This window comes from Poecilia reticulata, linkage group LG4 (genome assembly GCF_000633615.1).
Source record: "Poecilia reticulata strain Guanapo linkage group LG4, Guppy_female_1.0+MT, whole genome shotgun sequence".
In the NCBI taxonomy this organism is placed as follows: domain Eukaryota; kingdom Metazoa; phylum Chordata; class Actinopteri; order Cyprinodontiformes; family Poeciliidae; genus Poecilia; species Poecilia reticulata.
The window spans coordinates 7,902,527-7,922,688 of record NC_024334.1 but is presented as its reverse complement, the minus strand read 5'-3'; the positions used below and the strand labels follow the sequence as shown (position 1 = coordinate 7,922,688).

The following is a 20,162-nucleotide window of genomic DNA, read 5'->3' as shown; positions in this document are numbered from 1 at the left end:
GTGTTATTGCTCAAACATATTCTTCCCTGGTGACTCAATGTGATTTCAGTGTGTTTGTTGAAAAATGCCTTTGTTCCACAGCCTGAACAGGTAAGTGAATTTCTCAGTTTGACAGGMTTGGCCATGTATTTGAAAGGATGCAATAAATGTTTTTGGTTTACAGTTTTGCTACAGCCAAAGAAATTATTATATTATTATATATTATATATATAACTCTTTGAGGTTAAAGTCATGCATTTCCAATCATACATTAGCATCATGAGGTTTTAGCCACCTTTTCAAGCCTTCACTCATTAAAGATATAACCAAACTCCCTCTTCATCTCTTTGTTTGATTAAGAAAGGCTCATAAATCATAGTGCAGTGAACAAAAGCTAACATTATTCATGAACTTTGTATTTGCATAATTAGATAAGCAGCCTAGGGCTTTTTTTCCCCCCACTGCATTACTCTTTGCCTATGCTGACTTGCCTTTAGGAATGTGTGGCCTATATCAAAATAGACAAGACTACATATCACATGCAGGCACARRCTATTTTGTAATAACAAGGTTACACCGGAATTTGAAAARGTTTGATTTCAAAAATCACTAAAGTGTTTTGTTCATTTGTGGCATGTTTCAACCCATGTTTAATAAAGAAAAAGAGAATGTGCTGAAATAACCTGAGTTTTCCYTAGCAGTATGTTGCACAGAGTAACTCTGCTCGACTATTACATCTCCATATCAACAACAAAGACAAAGTTGGTTGTTTATGAAAAAAAACTCTAAAAAAACGTGATAATTTTTTGATAACCAAGAAAACCCAACCCAGTGCCGTTGCCCAGTTAGCACGCTACATTTAATTGAGTCACAATTAAAAAGTTATAGAAAATGACCAAACTTTCAGTTGCTTTGTTTCTATCATAGTGAGGCAATTTTATTCTCATCTATAGCCAGGTAGCTGAAAGGAAGGTTCTACACATTAGAAGCTTTCTTCTATTTTGGCTCACAAGGAAGCCAAATTGGAATGTTTTTTTTTTTTTGCTTGTTTGTTTTTTGTTTTGTTTGTTTTTTTTTAAAGAAAACTTGCATAAAATCAGATTTTTTCAGCTCTAAATCATGTAATAATTTGATTCTCACATCAAAAACACACCTGGAGTGTTGGCTTGATTCTTTCATGCATGCTTGAGAAATCCTCAAATTTCCAATATAAGCCATTCGGGGGTGCCTAACCAAACACTTGCTCTTACCAAACGCCTACTTTACCAAAAAGCTTGTTCTTGGTGCTTTTTAGTCTCCAGCCGAGCTTCCGTCTCACAGATCACTTTTTCCTTTGCACCTCCTCCACTCAGCTCCTCCAGACTACCGTCAGYGGCAATTATCAAACACCCGGTGGAACTGTGTGTCCACTGAGCTTATTATACAAACTAATTCTCAGTACAGCTTTTCTAAGAAAAGTTGTAAACGGCCTAATAAAGGAAAATTGCTGTCATGACGTGCTGAAGGTGGAGTGTCAGAAAGAATAATAGCTTCTTACCGAGGCAAACTTGATGGTGTCTCTTGAAGTTTGCATCAAATTGACAATTGAAGGTAACGGTTGCAAGATTGTGCTAYAAAGCGGTACATTGTGCCTGGAAAATACATAATATCCCTCTTTAAAATCATGCTATGCTTCTTTATTCAAAATAATCAATTAAGTACTTTGGTGATCATACCGGCCTATTCTAGCAAAATGCAGCCCCATTCCCAAATCTTTTTCGTATCACTTTCATACAAAAAATAATTTGGATTTCAGGAATAGAATTTCTTTCGCTTTGATACGGAACCATGCAGGTGCTGGCCTTGAAGTGCGAGACGTGTGTAAAAGGCAGCTTAACTTCCTACCTGCGTCATTACTGATTCCATAGAAGCGCTAAAAACCAACAGATGGGCTCTGACAACAATGGCATCACACGTGGAGCCCCATGCTGCTGCGGTCGCAGCGTAGTGACCTTGTGGTGGTGACAGAGCATTGCCGGAGTGACAGCGAGGGCGCGGACGTAGGAGCGAGACAGAGGGAGTATAGCAAGTTCAGACATGGCTGCCATGTAGTGACACTGGCTGTCTTCAGTCATGCAGCTATTAAAACCAAGAATATGCAGCTGAAATTCGCTGCCTCTGAGATGTTGTCATTCMCAGTGGCCAAATGTGTTTGAGTCATGTGCAGCACTGTTACTTTGTATGAATTTTATTTGAAGTGGCTTTCATACAAAATGTGAAGCCTACCACCTAGGTAGCATTCATGTAGTCAAGCTGCAATTATTAAACATAAAGCATAAGTATCTTTTTAAATGTTTTTTCCCCCTCTACATATCAGAAAACTAAAGCTTTCAATATTTTTTTTAAGTATCCCACAATTGTCTCTGTACTTAAGTGGGTATAATTCATGTACTGCAAAGGTTATTATCTTTATGTGTCCACCGATTCAGTAAGCTGCTAATTTGGAGCTCTAATTGGACTATAGTAGAGCATTAGTGAGCAGTGTTTGGATGAGGAGAAATGAGGGACTAATGGGAGCTGCGAACTGCAAAAGCAAGATAAAATGATGAAAAGAGCAGTGTGCCACCAGCAGGCCTGAGCGGGATGCAGAAGGAGCAAGAGGGAGGGAAAGAAAGACTAAGGCTTGGCCAGCCATTTTGTAGATCGCCTAAACAAATCAATCAAGGTCCGCTGGAGCACACTAATTGAATTACACAAATGGGACTGAGGGTGGGGGACTAGGAGTTGAGAGGGATGCACACATGGTAAAACTGCTATAAAGCAGCGTGCGGGGTGGGCAGATCACAGCTTCAGGCACTTTTGGAAATTAATCACCCATGCCGACCCCTCCTCACTTTTCTTTTACTCCCATTTCTGTCATTCTGTATTTGTGTGCTTTTCTGTCACTTCTCTTCCCTCCACCTCTTTTCACTGTTATTCTCTTTCTGTGTTTCTCTCTTGTCATTTTCTTGTTGTCAAGCAGGTTTATTTATTATTATTTATTTTATTTATTTTTTTACTAAAGAGATATAAACCTTTAGAAACATGTTAAAACGGGGTCTTCCTGGCAGAATGTTTAATTAAAAGCAAAAAGACATTCCTAAAGGACAAAATCACCCATGCCGACCCCTGGCCAACATTTTAAATAAAATAAGTCTGAAAATAATTTTCTTTAAAAAAAATGTTGGGCCGTGTCCAGACAGTTCCCTTTATCAAACTCTTGGTACCTCACTGCTCATCAGATCAACCTGCACAGTGTTGTTAAGTAGGGCAGCTGCCGTGGCTGAGACAACTGTTGTAGACTCTGTGCCCGTTACAGCCGTTTTCATTGAATGGATGAAGACAGTGAACATGCTGTGAGACAGCCATGAGTGGGTAGCAGTGGAGGATGAAAGATGTAAGTGTTTGGTGATTATTCTGACTGAATTGAAGAGGAACTGGTCCAGATGGAAGATGAGGTTATCATTTTCAGGAAGTATTTGTCTGTTTATTTTGGATAAAAAAAATAAAAATAATTGCAGTACGTTAGTAAATGGAAAAAAAAAAGTTTCAGTGTTCTCTCTGAATATGACCTTGAATATAACTTGACTAGTATTTCTTTTTTTCCATCAGTGAAGGGAGCAAATGGACATTATCGCATCAATTCCCACTATTACTTTCCATCAGCAGTCACCTCTATTTTATTTTAGCTTTGCGTATCATTGCACAAAAAAATGCCTCACACAATATTTATCAAATTTCATTATAAAGTTCCTTTCAAAAGCATTCACAGGTCTTGAAGTTTTCCATCTTTTTGATGTTACAACTTCAACTCGATGCAGAAAAACACAGGCCGGGAGTTCTTTCCCGGCCTGGGTGATTGTTTCATGTCAAAAACTCAAGGTATATACTTTTTTTTTTTTTGACGAGGCATTGTTTAAGATGCATAAATATTTGCATTTATAAATAGAAATCTATAATTGGAATTTTAATTATCAAAGTAAATCAAAGTTATCTAACTTTGTATTTACATTTTCTCCAGGGATGTCACTCATATTATTCATAACAAGAGGCGTTTTTTTTTCTTTCTCTTCAGTTGTAGTCATCGAATGATGTCATACAATAACTAGAATTGTTATTCAAAACATGTTTTTTTTTTCCCAAGCATACTATCCGTACCAGCTGTTTTTGTAATTGCTCCTAAAATGAAGCAAGCCCAAATTGTTTGCAGCAGTTATGACCATAGATGTTTATGATAAGACTTGAAAGCTGTAGGGAAAAAAAGGGCCAACATCCTATCAAGCTGCTTGGTGGACTCGCTTAATAAGCACACTAACAGCCATTTTGTGGGGAAAAAAGCAGTTTACTACCAAGCATGTCTTTATCTGTAAACACTCATGGTGAGCAGATTCAGTGCGTGGCTTTATTTATTGCATTCATAGAAGATAAKTTTTGCTATTTACTTCATTCCTTATGTTTCCGTCTTTTCTTGATAAAAGAAGAAAAGAAGAAAAATGCCCCTGGCCACATGCGCTCTGGTGAGCCACGGGCTGGCGGAGGACGCAGAGTGCAATTATGCAAAACACACACAGAGTGCAGTCACTTAAAGAAAGAGAGACAGACAAAAGGAAATGATAGTAAAAAAAAACCCTGGTGTTCCTGGAGCTTCAGGATATGAAGGGAGATCGGTTTCATTCTGCTTCTTAGAAGTCAGTTGGTATTGAATATGGTTTAACTGGGTAGTCTGCTTTAATTGCAAAATGTAATATTCACATTTGAGTGAATAAAATTAATCAATGTTTCTTTTGGAAAACAGAATAATATCAGACMACATGTTAATGTGGCAGAAATGTAGACTCACCAGTCACTTTTACATGTTTGCAATTGGTTATGGATACAAATTGTGATAGACTGCAATGAGTCACTGCCATAGCAAATGGCAGTGAATTCAGATATCTAGATGTGCCATCATCTACACCACGCTGATAAATCTTTTTCACAGCTAGTTTTCAGGTTTATAGAGAATGGTCGAAAAAAAGAGGCAAAAGAGGCAAGTGTTACTGACTAAAAATGCAGTAACCTTATCAGTTGGTTGACTAAAAGTGCCTTGTTGATGTCAGATGAGAATGGGCAGACACGTTTATGTGAAACCTGGCTGTTTGAACCATCAGTACCCACCTGAACATCACTGAATGGCTGCCGTCAACCAAAGTATTGTTACTAACTGCTTTCCACCCTTTATGATCGTCAAAATTGGCCTAATTTCTGAGAAATCCAAGCAAGATGTACCATATAAAGAGGCAAGTGTGCGTATAGCATAAAACCTAACTGGTAGCACTCACTACTAAAAACATATTTGTTTCTGTTCTCTCGTGGTTTTCAGTGTGTACTTTAAATGAAAGAAAATCTTCTTGCGTTCTTCAAATCCCTATTTTGAAATATTACGCAGAACCTGTACAAAAACCAGTAAGAACTTGGAAACAGGTTGTACCACCTGGTGAGAAATCCTCCTTTCACAGAAGTCTGAGCGCAAATAAAACTGCTAAGTTATTCTCAGAGACGTAGTTCTTTCTCTTTCTTGCTCCTACTTTACTTATTAGCTGTTGGCTGTTGTATTTTGTTAGGTTGTTTTGAGATTTTTTACTTTTTACCGTTATATGGGACTTTTATTTGTGTGTTTTTTTTTGKTTTTTTTAAGCTGCCACATCATTATCAGCCAGCTGAAGTTTAACAAAATTGGTATATGTAGAACTGTGCTGTTTGATTTAACAAAGGTGAGTTCAGACAAAATATTTAGAATTCAGCTGAAGGAAGTCTGTCTGACAAGCCGCTGGCAGAGGTTTCTGGATCTGTCCACCTGGAGTTGAACTTCATACGTTTCTTACTTTGTGGTCTCAGCTTCTGAGCACATTCCAATCCACCTGCCACCACACTGGCATTTGCTGTCCCAAGCGCACATCAAACAGATCAAAAAYGGATGCTCATATAAAGCCAGAGCAAAAATAAATAAATAAATAAAAAATGTACCACCTGCACTCTGCAGGCAGATTTTTTTTTTTTTTCATTTGGTTCTCGAGGTACATGCCAGGAACAGAGAGGCCTCTGAGTGATGAGGTGATCTGAGCAGTAAAGCAAAATGAAGAGAAAGTGAAAGAAAACCAAAAAATGAAACGCTATCGATTGTTGTACCATCAGGTCTGTTCTCCGTTTAAATTGGTAAATACATTTGCTCACACCTCAAGGTCTAAAATACTCTTTTCTCTATTAGGAGGCGAACGGACTGAAAGCGTGACTAATCTTTATAATTAACCAGGATCGATTGTCTAATTTGTGGATGAGGTGAAACGTGTTATTTGAACACTGTTTCAGAGTGGTGGCCTTGTACAACATTGTGTTYGCTTGCAGATGTGATGGAGAGCGTTATAGTATATTACAAAGCTTTCGGGGCAGCTGCTGGCATATTGATGCTTCTTGGCTAAACGTTAACGAGCGATGGTGGTGTTGTGTTTGTCAGAGAGTCCCAGGCTACAATCTGTCTGCTGAGCCAGCCAGAGGCCCTAATGATATCATCAGGAAGTGCCGTCAACAACAGTCTAACGAGGAATGATCCTGGTGTTTCACCTCCCTCTTTTGTTCCCTGCTGCCTTTTGCCCATGTGCATCTGAGTGCTGAGGTTGTCTTGYCTTGCACACATGCAATTAACTCCAACGGAAACATAAAAAATGAAATTGTATTAAGGAATAGTTAATATCTTTTGAGATAAAACATAAACAATGACCAAAAAAGTAAAGGGTAAACTGAGTAGTAGTCTGCCTCTCAAATACACTCGTACTCTTTGAGCTTTTCCAAATTTTGGATGAGGAAACTAGGAGCAAGTTTCCTCGGTGGCGTTTTGAGTTGGTGAGTTAGAGTTGTTTGTATGATGGGTGGAGCTAAAATCGGGTTCATCCTAGAAGAAATGTTAAGGACTGCAAAAGGCTAGAGACTAGGACTGAAGGTCATGTTCCTGCAAGACAAGCCTAAACTTAAAGCCAGAGTCATAACAGAATGGTTGGATAAAATGATATCCCAGTTTTAGAATAATTCAGTTAAAGTCTGGACCTAAATTCACCTGAATTTGTGTATTAAAATGTAAAATCCAACATCAACAAAAAGCTATTAATTCATTTGAACTGAACTTACCTTTCAAATGAGTGGGAAAGTGGGAAAACATTTCACTCATTAAATTTGCAAAGTGGGACGAGTCATGCCCTGAAAAGCGTTTAGCAAAAAGAAAAAAACTGGCAAAGTGTGGCATGGATCTGTATTAAGCCCCTTTGGGTCATTATTTAAAATTATAATTTAAGATCAATTAATTTCTTCTGCAGTTTAATTACTTAGCTTACAAGGTAACCTTTACACTTTTCCAATTTACATTTCATCACACCTTTTTTTTTCCTTTTTTTTTTACTTTGTAGCTCCTTTTTGCTAACAATTTAAACATTGCTGCAAATCCAAAATGACTGATACAGTTCACGTTTTGATTTATTTAGCTTTTTGTCGACAAATGACTGAAGCTGGAATGCAGCTGAGTTAGTCATGCTAGCCTGTGTCAGCATTGCTGCAGAGAGAGACTGTATTTGAAATGACCGTRTGAAATTTAAGTGATTCCCAGTGGTTTGATTTGTTTGTGTCAGACAGACTAATCATATATTCTCTGCTTTCTTTCTCTCTTTTTTTCCATGTTTCTCCCCYTTCCCACCTTTTCTTTGTCGGATGTTGTCTTTCCCCAGGTGCCCTGCAGATCGAGAACAGTGAGGAGTTGGACCAGGGGAAGTACGAGTGCGTGGCGTCTAATGAGGAAGGCGTACGCTACTCGTCCCCCGCTAATCTTTATGTGCGAGGTAGGGAGCAACCAGCCTGCTGAGCCAGGCAAAAAAAAAGAAAAAAAAAAAGAAAAAAGTAACAAAAAATACCTAAATAAAATCAACTTTGTCTAAATAAAATGTCTTCACAGTACAGCTCATCTTTAATTGGTATTCTTGAGCGTAAAATACTATAATTGCTTCCATTAAACTCCGTKTTAATCTAGAAGTGTATGCACGAGATGTTTTGCAAAATTAATATCAAAGGAATTTAAATATTCTACCATTTATATCAATGCCTTCCCATAATTGTTTTAATGCACTGAAACTTCCAAATGTAAATCTATAATTGACCAACTAATGTTCTTCTCTGTTATGATGCTCCATTTTGTCTTTCAATGCCCTCCCCTACTCACTCGGAAGGAAATGTATAGCCCAACAAGCCGTATGTCTGCAAGTTATCAGTTGCCAAAGACCTTTGACCTATTAACTGTGTGCCCAATCAAATGTTTCCCAACTACATCTCAAGTTGAAACCATAAAACACACTGAAAATATTTTTATTTTTTTGGTTTTGTTTTTGTTTTGTTTTTTTATTTGATGAGTGTTTTACAGGTAACGGAGCACAACGGTAAGTGTTGATTTTGATTGATTGGCTAGGTAATGTTGCCCACCAATCAAAATCATTCACCCCTTCTTGCCTTTTCCAGTTTTGGGGGAGGAAAACAAAAGTATTTGTGTTATAACAAAGTGAAAAAGCACTGTATTTTTGCACACAGCTCATTTGTCAGATTGACCATAAATCCTACACTTCCTGTATTTCTTCCTCATGCTGCACTGGAGSATATACTTATAGGGTTTCCCAGTTTTTACCTTTGTGTACTGTCTGTAAAGGCCTTTACAGTCTGTACTTATTTTGGTTGCCATGTTCCTGCAAAATGACGATATATATATACATATATATTTATATAAAAACAATAATTCAGAGGGAACAGTTTCATAGGAAACAGACTATAAAGACAAAAGCCTATCCTCAACCACTAATGCTAAATGACAATGAATCCCTGTTGAGGGAGCTTTAATAAATTGAAGCAGATGCATTTTCGGCATGTATTATTTATATTGTGCATATTAAATAAAGATGCCTCGGTATCTACTCGGTTTGTTCCCTCTGCTGTGTACCAAATAACTTTGTTCCCAATAAATAATTCACTACTCCAACATTATAAAATGGGTCAGGGAGCTGCTTTTTCATTATTATTGCTATCATCAGACTCAGTGAAATAGAAGCATGGAGAGGAGAAATTCTACTACAGGGAGCTGAAGGTAAAAAGAAAATGGCTCTTCAAGACTGTCAGCATTCATGTAGCCGAGGCACGAGCTGGTACAAATGTGATTCAGCAAGCAGCGTCAATTAGCTATCTGCTATCCGGTGGTCCTTGCATGATCATCGCTCTGGGCGAGCCCCTCCCGCAACAGATTAGTTTAGGTGAGCGAAGAGAATTATGCTATATTTTTGAGAACACAAAAGACACTCCCCTTCTCTCTTTTAGTTTTCATAAAATTGAAATTATTCTAAAGCATCTGTCATTAGATTTCCTTAACAAAAAAATAGTAAAGCAGCCCTTTAAACACTAAATAAGAATCTCAAATAGAGTTCCAACAAATCATCATTTGTGAGCCTTTTTCTGTTGAGGTATTTTCTACATCTTCATTGACTGGCCACCATATTAAGCAACAAAAAACCAGTTCAGGCCCCCCATTGAMCGTATAGTGCCCTGGTGGTGAACCCATGTCAGAGCCCTCCACGCCCACTAGCTTAGTCGTCTTATATTTTACCCAAATGCTCTCAACAGAAATKATTAATATTTATGTAAAGAATATATTTTATTTTTTTTTACATTTTGCAACTATTTTACATTAAATCATACATGCACTCCTTGAAATAACTTCCAAAACACCTCCGATATTATCACAAACACTGGCTCCACGAGCATGCTTTTACAAAAGTACTCCAGATTCATAATTACTCCAGTGCATTCACACTATGTAACACACCTGTTATGCTGTGATGGTGTCAGCCTTTGTTTGTTTTCAGTTAACTTTTGTCGATCAATTCTGATACTTGATGTTGACTATGTTTTGTTCACGAAGCAAAATGCACTTGAGATTAGCAGCTGTGTGGAAGGATAATTGTAAGGACGAGAGAGAAACCCTGAAAATGAGGCATGTGGGTACTGGAGCAAATGAGACTCCTTCCCAAACATCAACCATAATGACAGTGTTTGCTGATTGGCTTCTTAGAATAATATTTTTTCTTACCAGCCTTGAACTGCAGCTGCTAATTTCCCCCCGAATTGTCTTTTTTTAAATTTATTTGTTCTTTTCAATCTCTCATTTGTTTTTGTTTTGTTTACTTTCTGTTTATTTCATTTCCTTCTCTAACTAAATAAAATGTGGCCACCCCCATGAGCCTCTCATTGTGGCCATAAGACGCTTGTGAAATTTTGAATTATGAGTATGGTACGCTTGAATTGACTCCAGTGGCGCCCCAATCCTTTTTTCCTTAGCAGGCAGCAGAGCGACCACTGGGGTGAATCTGATTGTTTTGGTTCAAAGTTTATTTAAAGGGGAGGGCAGGCAAGTGTACTTTGAAGACGGGTGTCACTGATGACAGGGACAGGGGTAAGGGGGAAAAAAAAGAAGGAAAGGGACATGTAGCTGCAGCTAAACACCTTGAGGTGGCTTTTTTTACTCTCTCTGTGTTTCCCCTATTTTTCTCTTCTCCTCATGTCATTGTGTTCTGCATCAACCCCTTTACATCCCTCAGAGCTTCGAGAAGGTTGGTGTGTTTTTTCTTTTTTACTTTTTTTTAACCCGCATTTGAAAAGAAAATTCAACATGTTTGACAAATTTTAGCTGTTATTTGCCTTTTGCAGAGCTCGATTATATACTAATCTGAAAAAAAATAAATAAATAAATACAGTTAATCCAAACTGCTAAATAATTTTAAAAGACCATATTTTTTTTTATTTCCAAATAAAAGATGAAATCAAACCCCRATTAGCTCGGGTCTTGTTTATTTAATTTTATGTTTGCATTGTGGGGCCTTTTCACGTTTTGCATCCTTTGGTATTGCTTCTGCACCTAAAAGCTTTACTTGCATGTGTTGTTATGGAAACCCAGCACATGGAAATAGCACCGCCTGTTGCATGATGGGAGAATGTAACTGCGCTTGCATGCCCGTGCAAAAACCCCTTTGGCCCCAATGTTTTTTTTTTCTTCTCCTTTTTGCATTCTCTGCGTTTTGTTTTGTTTTTTCCTTGGGTTTTCTTGGGTTTTCTAAAAATATTTTTTSTTCCTGACAACCGTATTTTTAGCTACTTTTTTTTTACTTTTGAGTTGTGATGACGGTCTTGTGTGTGTGTGTGTTTTTATGGTTCTATTTCTGTTTTGTTTCTGTTTTTTTGTTTACTATGTCATTTTTTTGTGGTTCATTCGTTTGTAAAAAAAAATTGTTCCTTTTTCAACCTGATATGCTCGGCTTCTTGATACTCGGAGTGCAACTGCAAATGCCGAATGAAATTATAAATGTGTATACAGCCAGTGTTCCTGTCATCTGCTTTGKAGTGATCCATTACCAAAAATATTAGACCTGATTGGGCCTGATTGGGTTCCATGCTGATTTTAGGGAGCCATTAAGAGATGCCATTTGCAATATTGTGCAAATCAATAACAATACAATGACCTCAGCATTGCATTTAGTGCAASCGAGTAGAGATGCATATTTGTATTTTTTAATTGATGTGATTTATTCTTGTTGATTGATTGGCAGCTGCCTTTCTCAGAGTCAGAACAAACATTTACACTTTAATCAGTTATATTGTCATTTATGATTCTTTTTAAGTTCATATAAGTAAGCAGTATTTTTAACGTGCACACCGTAGATCTTAAAMGTCAGAAAAATCCATAAGTGATGGATGCAAACTGATTAGTGAGCCCACAGTGAAACCCACAGTTTATCACTGTGTGCTTCAGCTTCTTTTTACAATATAATCAGATTTTTATTGAACCACACATCAYCTGCTGTAGTGAGTTGACCTGTTACATTTTCAACTCAACTTGTCTGAGTATATAATTTTTTTTTTTTGGAGAGGAAAGGAGAGTTTTAGCTATTGATACTTTGTCTTTTTATTTTTACTTTTTGCTTTTCTTTGAAAACCAGTTGATGAATGAAGGTAACTCAGCCCTCATTAACACAAGGCAGGTGCTGCATAAAGGCTTAMTTTGTATTAATTTGACTGAGGATACCCAAGTAAATTATGTAAGATATGCTAGACTGGACCTCAAAAGGTATGCTTATATTAAATATTTTCATGCAGGATATTTTGAGTGACAAAGTTGCCAAGGCTTTGCACTAACCTCAAAAAATATTTTCAAATAACTTGCTGTCATTTTTGTACCTTCTAACAATTTAAACATGCCTAATATCCAAAACACAGATAAAATGTGTAGCTGACATTCTATAAATGTAATTCAAACTTGAATTGTCTTCCCTTATAGACATCTTATGTTCCCATGTGGTTCAATAAATGGAAGCAAAACAGGATTTCTCATATGGTTTAGTGTTGGAGCAGCTGCCCTTTCTTTTATGACTTACCACTTACTTTACATTACTTCCATACCTTTAGTATCAACAGCTGTCACTTTGGAAAGAAGCTAACAATACAATATATGTTTTTAACTCAATCTAATTATATAATTCTAGACTCAGTTCAACAAAGAAACACTGATGCAGAAAGACTGTGCTGTTATGCATGTGCATGCTCTCCCTTCTACTATGATATTTGCCTGTTGGTGAATGTGCTTGCATGTCCTGCTCTGCATCCGTATGTAATGTTGGGAAAGAAAGCTAGATTACACCTTATGTTCTCACTGGCCAAAGCAAATTCTAGCCATCTCTATTAGATGTTTGCCTTACATAGCCCAAAAAATTCTCATTTGCAATAGAAGTGCCTGTATTCACCACACAAAACAAATGGCCCATTACCTTCTTCACTAATAAAGTCACTAATTAACTTACTAACTAGCTTGGCATGCACTGGAATTATCATACACATGGGGGAATGTTGTTGCAGTATAGCTTGGCTGCTTGTCATGTACCTATAAGACAACAGCAATAGTTAACACTCTGAAATCCTTTTTTATTATTAGATACCCATGCCATGATTCCTGTTAGTTTCCTTTAGGAAATAATTTCCATTTTGATGAGCCACCCATAGGGAGAGTTTAGCAGTGGTGCAGCAAAGGTATGTTAATACCGGCCAACCCCTGCAGCTTAAATGTAAATGCTGTGGGACTCACCCTGCAAGTGTGACTAAAGGATCTTCATACTGTGCCTGTGTCCTCAGGCAGTAAGAGGGTGTAATCTCAGCTTCAAGGTGACACTAAAGGCTGCACATTATTTTGGCTTCCCCCTTCATTTKGGGGCAACAAAATCTGCCTCACAAAAATAGCCAATAATGTCCACCTTCTGACCTCTGTTTTTCAACACAAATCCCTCCACAACACCTCCCACTTAGTGCAATACTCTGGCATTCTCTCTCGACTGCTTCTCACCTCGTCCAGTGTATGGCTTTTTGTCTTTCTCTCCACATTGGGGCTTGAAATAAGACTACATATTGTTATCGGACCACATGAAATGTGGATGTTTGTTTTCTTTTTTATCAATTCCAAATGGGCCGGCTGGGCTCCTGGTCTCTGTGAATGAGGAGCGTGTCCATGCAATTGGGATTCTTTCTTTATTATAATTTTTTTGYTGGAATGGCGGTGCGTTTTAAAGGTATTAAAATGGCGAGRGTTTTATTTGCACATATAATGACAGACTGTATATTGACGTAAAGTTCAGCTGAGCATGTACTCAACTTTCAGAACTTTTAAAGTATGGTGACTCATTATCATGAGCCATTGAAGAAACTTTACATTTAAAAGTAAATGTTCATTTAGAATCTAACGATGGATAATGATGTGCAAATTATAGTGTGATCCAGCATCAGTTGGGCTCTTAATCAGGGGCTTTATCAAAACATTTACATGAAACAAAAGGTTTTCCAAGATGATTGCTTTATCCATAGTTTCTACAAACATCCTTATGAACACTGTTGTTTCAAGAAATCTGTTTTTTTTTTTCCACACAAACACATCAAATGAAACCCAAAACATTCTAATAATGAAAGCCCTGTACATGGCACTGTAATGGCCCCAAGAAAGCACATCAAAAACGGATWAACTTATATGGTTGAGGTTAGAGGTTGGATTACATTGTTTTGAAAGAAAAAAATACATTCTGGTTGTTTATCAAAAAGACAAAATTAGATATTTGTGTTGTTTCTTTTTTCTCAACTTTTAACAGACAATAGAGCTTTCTGATTCCTAAAATGCCTGTTTTTGTTTGTTCTAWAGGCTAAAATATTAAAACAACTTACTTATTTAATAGCGGTTTTCACACCATTCTCATTTATACAATACCTTAGTAAATGCATTGTTTTACATTACTATACAAGTAGACTTTGTAGTTCCATTTGTCCTCGTGTTGGGTTTAAAAATTACACATGACTGATTTTTTTTTTTTTTTGTTCCTTTGTACCAGAAGTTCTTAAATAAAATAATAATAATTAAAAAAATAAATAAAAAAAAAGGTTAAACTGATTTTAAATTGTAACTTCCTTGTCAGATTCTTCAATGCTAAAGTTATTAGCTGATTTAGGGTAAGTTTCCACATGGTTCTTGACATTATAGTTTCTTAAAGGGGACTAGAGACATCTTCCTGTGGGGAAACCTCATTCACGTAACCATTTCAGCTCCCGGTCCATTGGCTGATCTGAGCCCCAGGGAGAGAAGATCACCCTGAGATAAACTTTGATTAAATGTTTCCCCAAAACGCCCATGTTTGTCATGTTCAGTTACCACAGACATTTTGAATTGGAAGATAAATTCTTGAGACAAATAGAATCTTAAAAACATCTAATAGTATTGATGCAAACCTCTCTGTGAACACAGCTGCACTCTGGTACTGTCTATGCTGTTCGAATGTAGTTCTATTTGTGGATTTGTTCAATTTCGTTTGTTTCCTTTCATTTGATTTTATTTTGTGAGTCTGTGTGTCTCGAGCAATGCTATAATCAGTCATAAATGGCATGCTTGGATGGGCTTGAGTGACATTTTTTTGGGTTGTTTTGGTTCTCTGGTGTTCGCCCGAGTGGATGAGGGTGCACCTTTCTACGTCACTCATGCCATAGCCACACCCATGCATGTCTGTGTGAGGAATGGGCTGCCCTATCACCTTTGTTGATTAGTTAGGTATGCTTTATCAAATTATAATGCAGATAATTATTTTTCTYCACCCATAAGTGGTTGATTTTCTGCCTTTTTTTGACAGAGATAATGAAAAAAAATATCTCAACCAAATACGTAGTTTTGATAGCAACTTTTTTTCTTTTTTTTGGAAAACAGTATTTTTGGGGATTTGCAAGTGTCCGTTTTTCTTGGTACATTTTTACTGCATGTCATTTTTCATAGCACAAACCAACCTTTTTCAAAGGACAGCTATGAACTTTTTGCCCTCAAGGTCAGGTYGTTATGCCCAGAGTAACAAAGTAATTGACATTAGCAGTGGATGGAACAGAGAATGCATACAGAGTAGATTAGAGACTTATCAAAACCCTAACACCAGCTATGTTCCCCATTTGAGTGTCCCTCGCTCTGTAACTGAAAGTATCCATCAGTGATTTATACTGATTTTACATGTGCAATTCAGTTAAAAGAAAATCCCTCTGAGTTTGTTTATATAATAATTCTGCCTTAGTTTTGTGGATAAATTAGCTTTTCCCATGCAACGATCATATGAATCCCATTTGGATTGACACGGTTTGTTTTTAAATCTAATTTTATTTTAAGGGCCCCTTTCAGTTTTTCCCTCAATCACTCCCACTGCCCTGTTTTGTCCTTCCTTATGCCCACCTGTCCTAAACATTTAACTTCCACTTTCACACAAAAGCAATGTTTAAGGTGGTGATGAAGGAACATGTGCCTGATTCTTGATTTTAAGCCCCAGTGTGTGAGTTCTCCAAACCAACTTTGAGTCATGATCTTTTCTTGTTCTTTTTTATTTTCAATCAGTTTTTATTCTATTCCCCACTTATATCCTCCTTCTCCTTCTCCCCCCTTTTCTGACAACCCGATCCCTTCCTTTCCCTTGTTGCGTATTGTACAGTATGTCCGCGTGTCAATCCATTTCCCTTTGTCTTGTTYGTTGTCTTGCTGCTCGAGTCTGGTTTTTTTTATTTCTGCCTTGTGTCTTGTTTGTCTCTCTTCCTTTGTTTTGTGCGTCTCTCTAAAGTCATCTTTCACATATGTTTCATCATGTTGTCTTCTGTGTCTTCAGTACTTTCCTTCTCTYGCTTGACCTTTGCATCCCAACAAACATTTTCACATTAAATCTAAATATTTTCTTTGTTTTAGTCTGCTGTGTATTTGTAAAAGCTTGACTTTCCTACATATAGCTTTCYTTTGAAATTGCWCACAAATATGTAAAATGGTTGAAGAAAACATTAGGGTAACTGCAAACTCCTCCATGTCACCTAATGTCAAATGCTTGCTGGGATGCCTCTCTCAATCAGTTTSTTTTTTGCAGAATCATGCTCTTTCACTCTATAGCTCTTGCATACTGTACACACGCACATTCATGCCTATACCAATGCAAAAAGTATATGCATTTATAGACCTACAGATACACACACACACATTACACTATACCTGTCACATCCTTCGTCTGAATCTCAGGTTTATTATCCTCCCTCTTCAATCCAGTCCCTTTCCATAACTTTAGGGGTTCTACCTGTCTTCCTCTCGTTGCTGGTATTCATTTCTCTTTCCCTCCATCTCTCCTTCCTATTCTCCGAACTTCTACTCACTGTTGATCTAGTTCTGTTTCTTTACTCCTACACTGTGTAGTAGTTAGCTTCCTACCTACAATGGCTACAGCTTTTTTTTCTGTGTACTCCTAGGCACACACCTTGTTCCTTGATACTTATTTTGTGTTACCGGGACTGCGATGTGACAATGTGCCATCATCACATTTTGTCACATTAGCTGAAGAAAAGCAAAGTTTACACAGCAGTAAAACGGGTTACCCCTGTCCCCCCTTTACCCCTCCTCCGCCCCTCCCTCCTCTATTTCTTTCTCTGTCACTCCTTACTGCACTGTTYTCTCTCCTTCTACCCTTTCCTCAAAAGTTATTTCTTCTATCTTGTGCTACTTTTCCTCTCCAATCGTCTTTTGTCTGGGCATGCTAGCGACCCTTCAGTTATATTCCTCAATGCATTTTATCTCAAGTTTTATATCTACTTTTGTTATCATTTACTCCTTGATTTACCTCGATCTATTTATGCATGCTGTCTGTGAAACTGATAGCTGCATCTATCAATGGAACCGTGTCAGATCTTAATAAGGCTTTGTCCAGTGGATCTACCCTAAACCACAAAAATCTGATTAAAGTTTCTCATCTTTAAGATGATCTGAAAGTAGAGCAAGGTGTTAAGTGCAAACGTGTGCTAGAATTTGGTTAGACCTTACAGAGATGGTCAATAGTTCAGTAACCCTACACTTCCTGTGCTGCGGGAGAAGCCTGCAATGGCCTACTTCCTGTTTGGCATGTGTGTCTGAGAGGACAGGAAGTTCCAGGTTGCCCGGTCGGGCTTATGTGATAGAATTATCACATGGCCTTTACTACTATATTACTCTTCTACTTTGCGATCAGGTAGTGCTTCAGTTGTCCACGTGTCAGTAGTTCAGCCCCCAAAGATGAGAAACTCGTAATAGATTTTTGTGTCTTTAATTGTGCTGTGATGGGTCAAATATTGGTCATTGGAACCTTGTTGCTATGAATCGTTGCTTAACTGTTAATCTATATTGTTGTTGAAGCATTTCTATTAGTTTAGTTCTTTCCCATTATTTGTTATTTTTTTATGTTTTCAAAAGTCTAGTTTTATTTTATTTTTTGTTTGAGTTCACATTTATCATGTTGAACCTTTTGTGTTACATGTATACCTGAGAAGGATCAATTTTCATCTGCCTCTCTTGTTACCTCTCYTTTTTCTCTTCTTTTTGACTCCTTGCCCTCTTTTGTCATCCTTTCTCCTTCCTCATGCCTTCTCGCAGTCCGGCGGGTACCTCCTCGCTTCTCCATTYTTCCAGAAAGTAAAGAAATAATGCCAGGTGGCAGTGTGAACATAACTTGCGTGGCAGTGGGGTCGCCCATGCCTTATGTCAAGTGGATGCTGAACGCTGAGGACTTGACGCCAGACGACGAGATGCCAGTTGGCAGAAATGTTCTTGAGCTGAGCAGTGTCCGTGAGTCAGCCAACTATACCTGCGTGGCCATGAGCAGCCTTGGCATCATTGAAGCCGTTGCACAGATCACTGTAAAATGTAAGAGATGACTATTTGTGAAGAATCTATGACATTCATAGAGCATGTCGCTTCCAATCTCTTGTGTTGTTAAGTTACAAAAAAAAAGACGAAAAAACTATCTAGATCTTTGTTGGGGTTTTTTTGTTCAGACTTTTTGAGCAATCACAAATTAAAATCTTCTCTCATTTCTTCTGTGTTGTCACAACAGCTCTCCCCAAGCCTCCAGGTACCCCTGTGGTTACCGAAACCACAGCCACTAGTGTGACYATTACATGGGACTCAGGAAACCCAGATCCAGTGWCATACTACATCATACAGTATAAAGCCAGGTCCCCAGACAGCAAGTATGAAACGGTGGATAGCATCACCACTACACGTTACAGCATTGGTGGCCTCTACCCAAACACAGAGTATGAAATACGTGTCTCAGCGGTGAACTCAATTGGACAAGGTCCACCCAGTGAGCCAGTCGAAACTCGAACTGGTGAGCAAGCTCCCGCCAGTCCACCAAGAAACATTAAGGCCCAAATTCTTCCTCAAAACACCATGATGGTGCAGTGGGAGGAACCCGAGGAGCCTAATGGGCAGATCAAGGGATACCGAGTTTATTACACTATGGACGATTCGCAGCCCATGAGCCTCTGGCAGATCCACAATGTCCAGGACAATCTCATCACCACCATTCAGAACCTAATTCCTCAAGAAACATACACAATCAAAGTCCTTGCATTCACATCTGTTGGTGATGGACCTTTTTCAGCCCCAATTCAGGTCAAAGTATTACAGGGAGGTAAGGAWATGAATAATTACTAATAATGTAATAGTGCTGCTGGAGCTGTTGGAACTAGATTCTCTTAATAAAATGGTTTAGAAGCCAACCTACTGGTCATCGTGATTTAACCCTTGCAAATGTTATTGTCTTGACTCTGAATTAATGAAATATCCTCTGCTGTTGTGTCCAGTTCCAGGTCAACCATCCAAATTCCAAGTCGGTGCTGTGTCAGACACCAGCATTGAGCTGACCTGGGAACCTGCATATGAGAAAGAAGGAATTATAAATTATGAACTTCGCTATAAGGAAGGCGATTCAGACACCCAGGTAAGTGTTCACTACAAAAGCTCTAAAAGTTTATTTCAACAATTGTTTTTTTAGTTCACCATTTTAAATTCTTATATTTTGATTGACAGATGAAGAAAACGTTTGGACCCACAAAATCATATGTTGTGGAAAGTCTTCGACCCAATACAAAGTACCGCTTCTCCCTGGCGGCCATCTCTAACAAAGGCATTGGGGCGTTCACAAATGAAATTTCTGAGAGGACCTTGCAAGCCAGTATGTAGCCTTTTATTGATATTCTCTCCTGTTTTTGTTTCAGATTTGCTAACAAAAGAAACTCCTCTTAMAAAACTAAACTATTATCTTGTTTTCTTTATGGACCATAACAAAAATAATTTTCATTTATATTAGTTCTTTTTCCTGCTCTTTTGACTGAAGCTTGCAAATTTTTCTCTAATGTCAATGGCCTTCTAGCCTCTGAGTTATGTGTTTAACAATGACTTAATTTGAAGCTTACTGAGGCTACTTATTTGTGATTTAAAATGTCTACTGGGAACATATCCATATTTTCATACATTTTGCAAATGTATGAAATGTAATTTGACATTTTTTTTAAAAACTCTGTTAGGCTTGTATTATTCTAATAAATGTTTACTTTATGGACTACTRCAGTTGAAGAGACTAAGGGGAAATTTTAAATAGCATTTTGTCCGCAGGAATTTTACTCAGAAACAAGGGTCTTTTTAGACAGACTTTTTCTCAACACTTCCATTTCAAATGCTCAAGCAAGATATTGGTTAACTGTAACTTACAGCT

General features: G+C 37.8%; 1 protein-coding gene across 15 annotated transcripts in view; it reads left to right on the top strand.

The window, feature by feature from the left end:
- ptprsa (protein tyrosine phosphatase receptor type Sa) overlaps window positions 1–20,162 on the top strand; it is a 243,552-nt gene that overhangs the window by 156,809 nt on the left and 66,581 nt on the right. For 9 of the 15 annotated variants that reach the window (XM_008406777.2, XM_008406779.2, XM_008406776.2 and 6 more), the window contains 6 exons: window positions 7,749–7,859; window positions 10,650–10,661; window positions 18,038–18,307; window positions 18,498–19,079; window positions 19,252–19,388; window positions 19,478–19,622. In XM_008406777.2, coding sequence (XP_008404999.1) covers window positions 7,749–7,859; window positions 10,650–10,661; window positions 18,038–18,307; window positions 18,498–19,079; window positions 19,252–19,388; window positions 19,478–19,622 — 1,257 coding nt within the window. The remainder of the gene's footprint in view (window positions 1–7,748; window positions 7,860–10,649; window positions 10,662–18,037; window positions 18,308–18,497; window positions 19,080–19,251; window positions 19,389–19,477; window positions 19,623–20,162) is intronic. The other 6 variants (XM_008406780.2, XM_008406775.2, XM_017304368.1 and 3 more) reach the window with 1 other exon arrangement.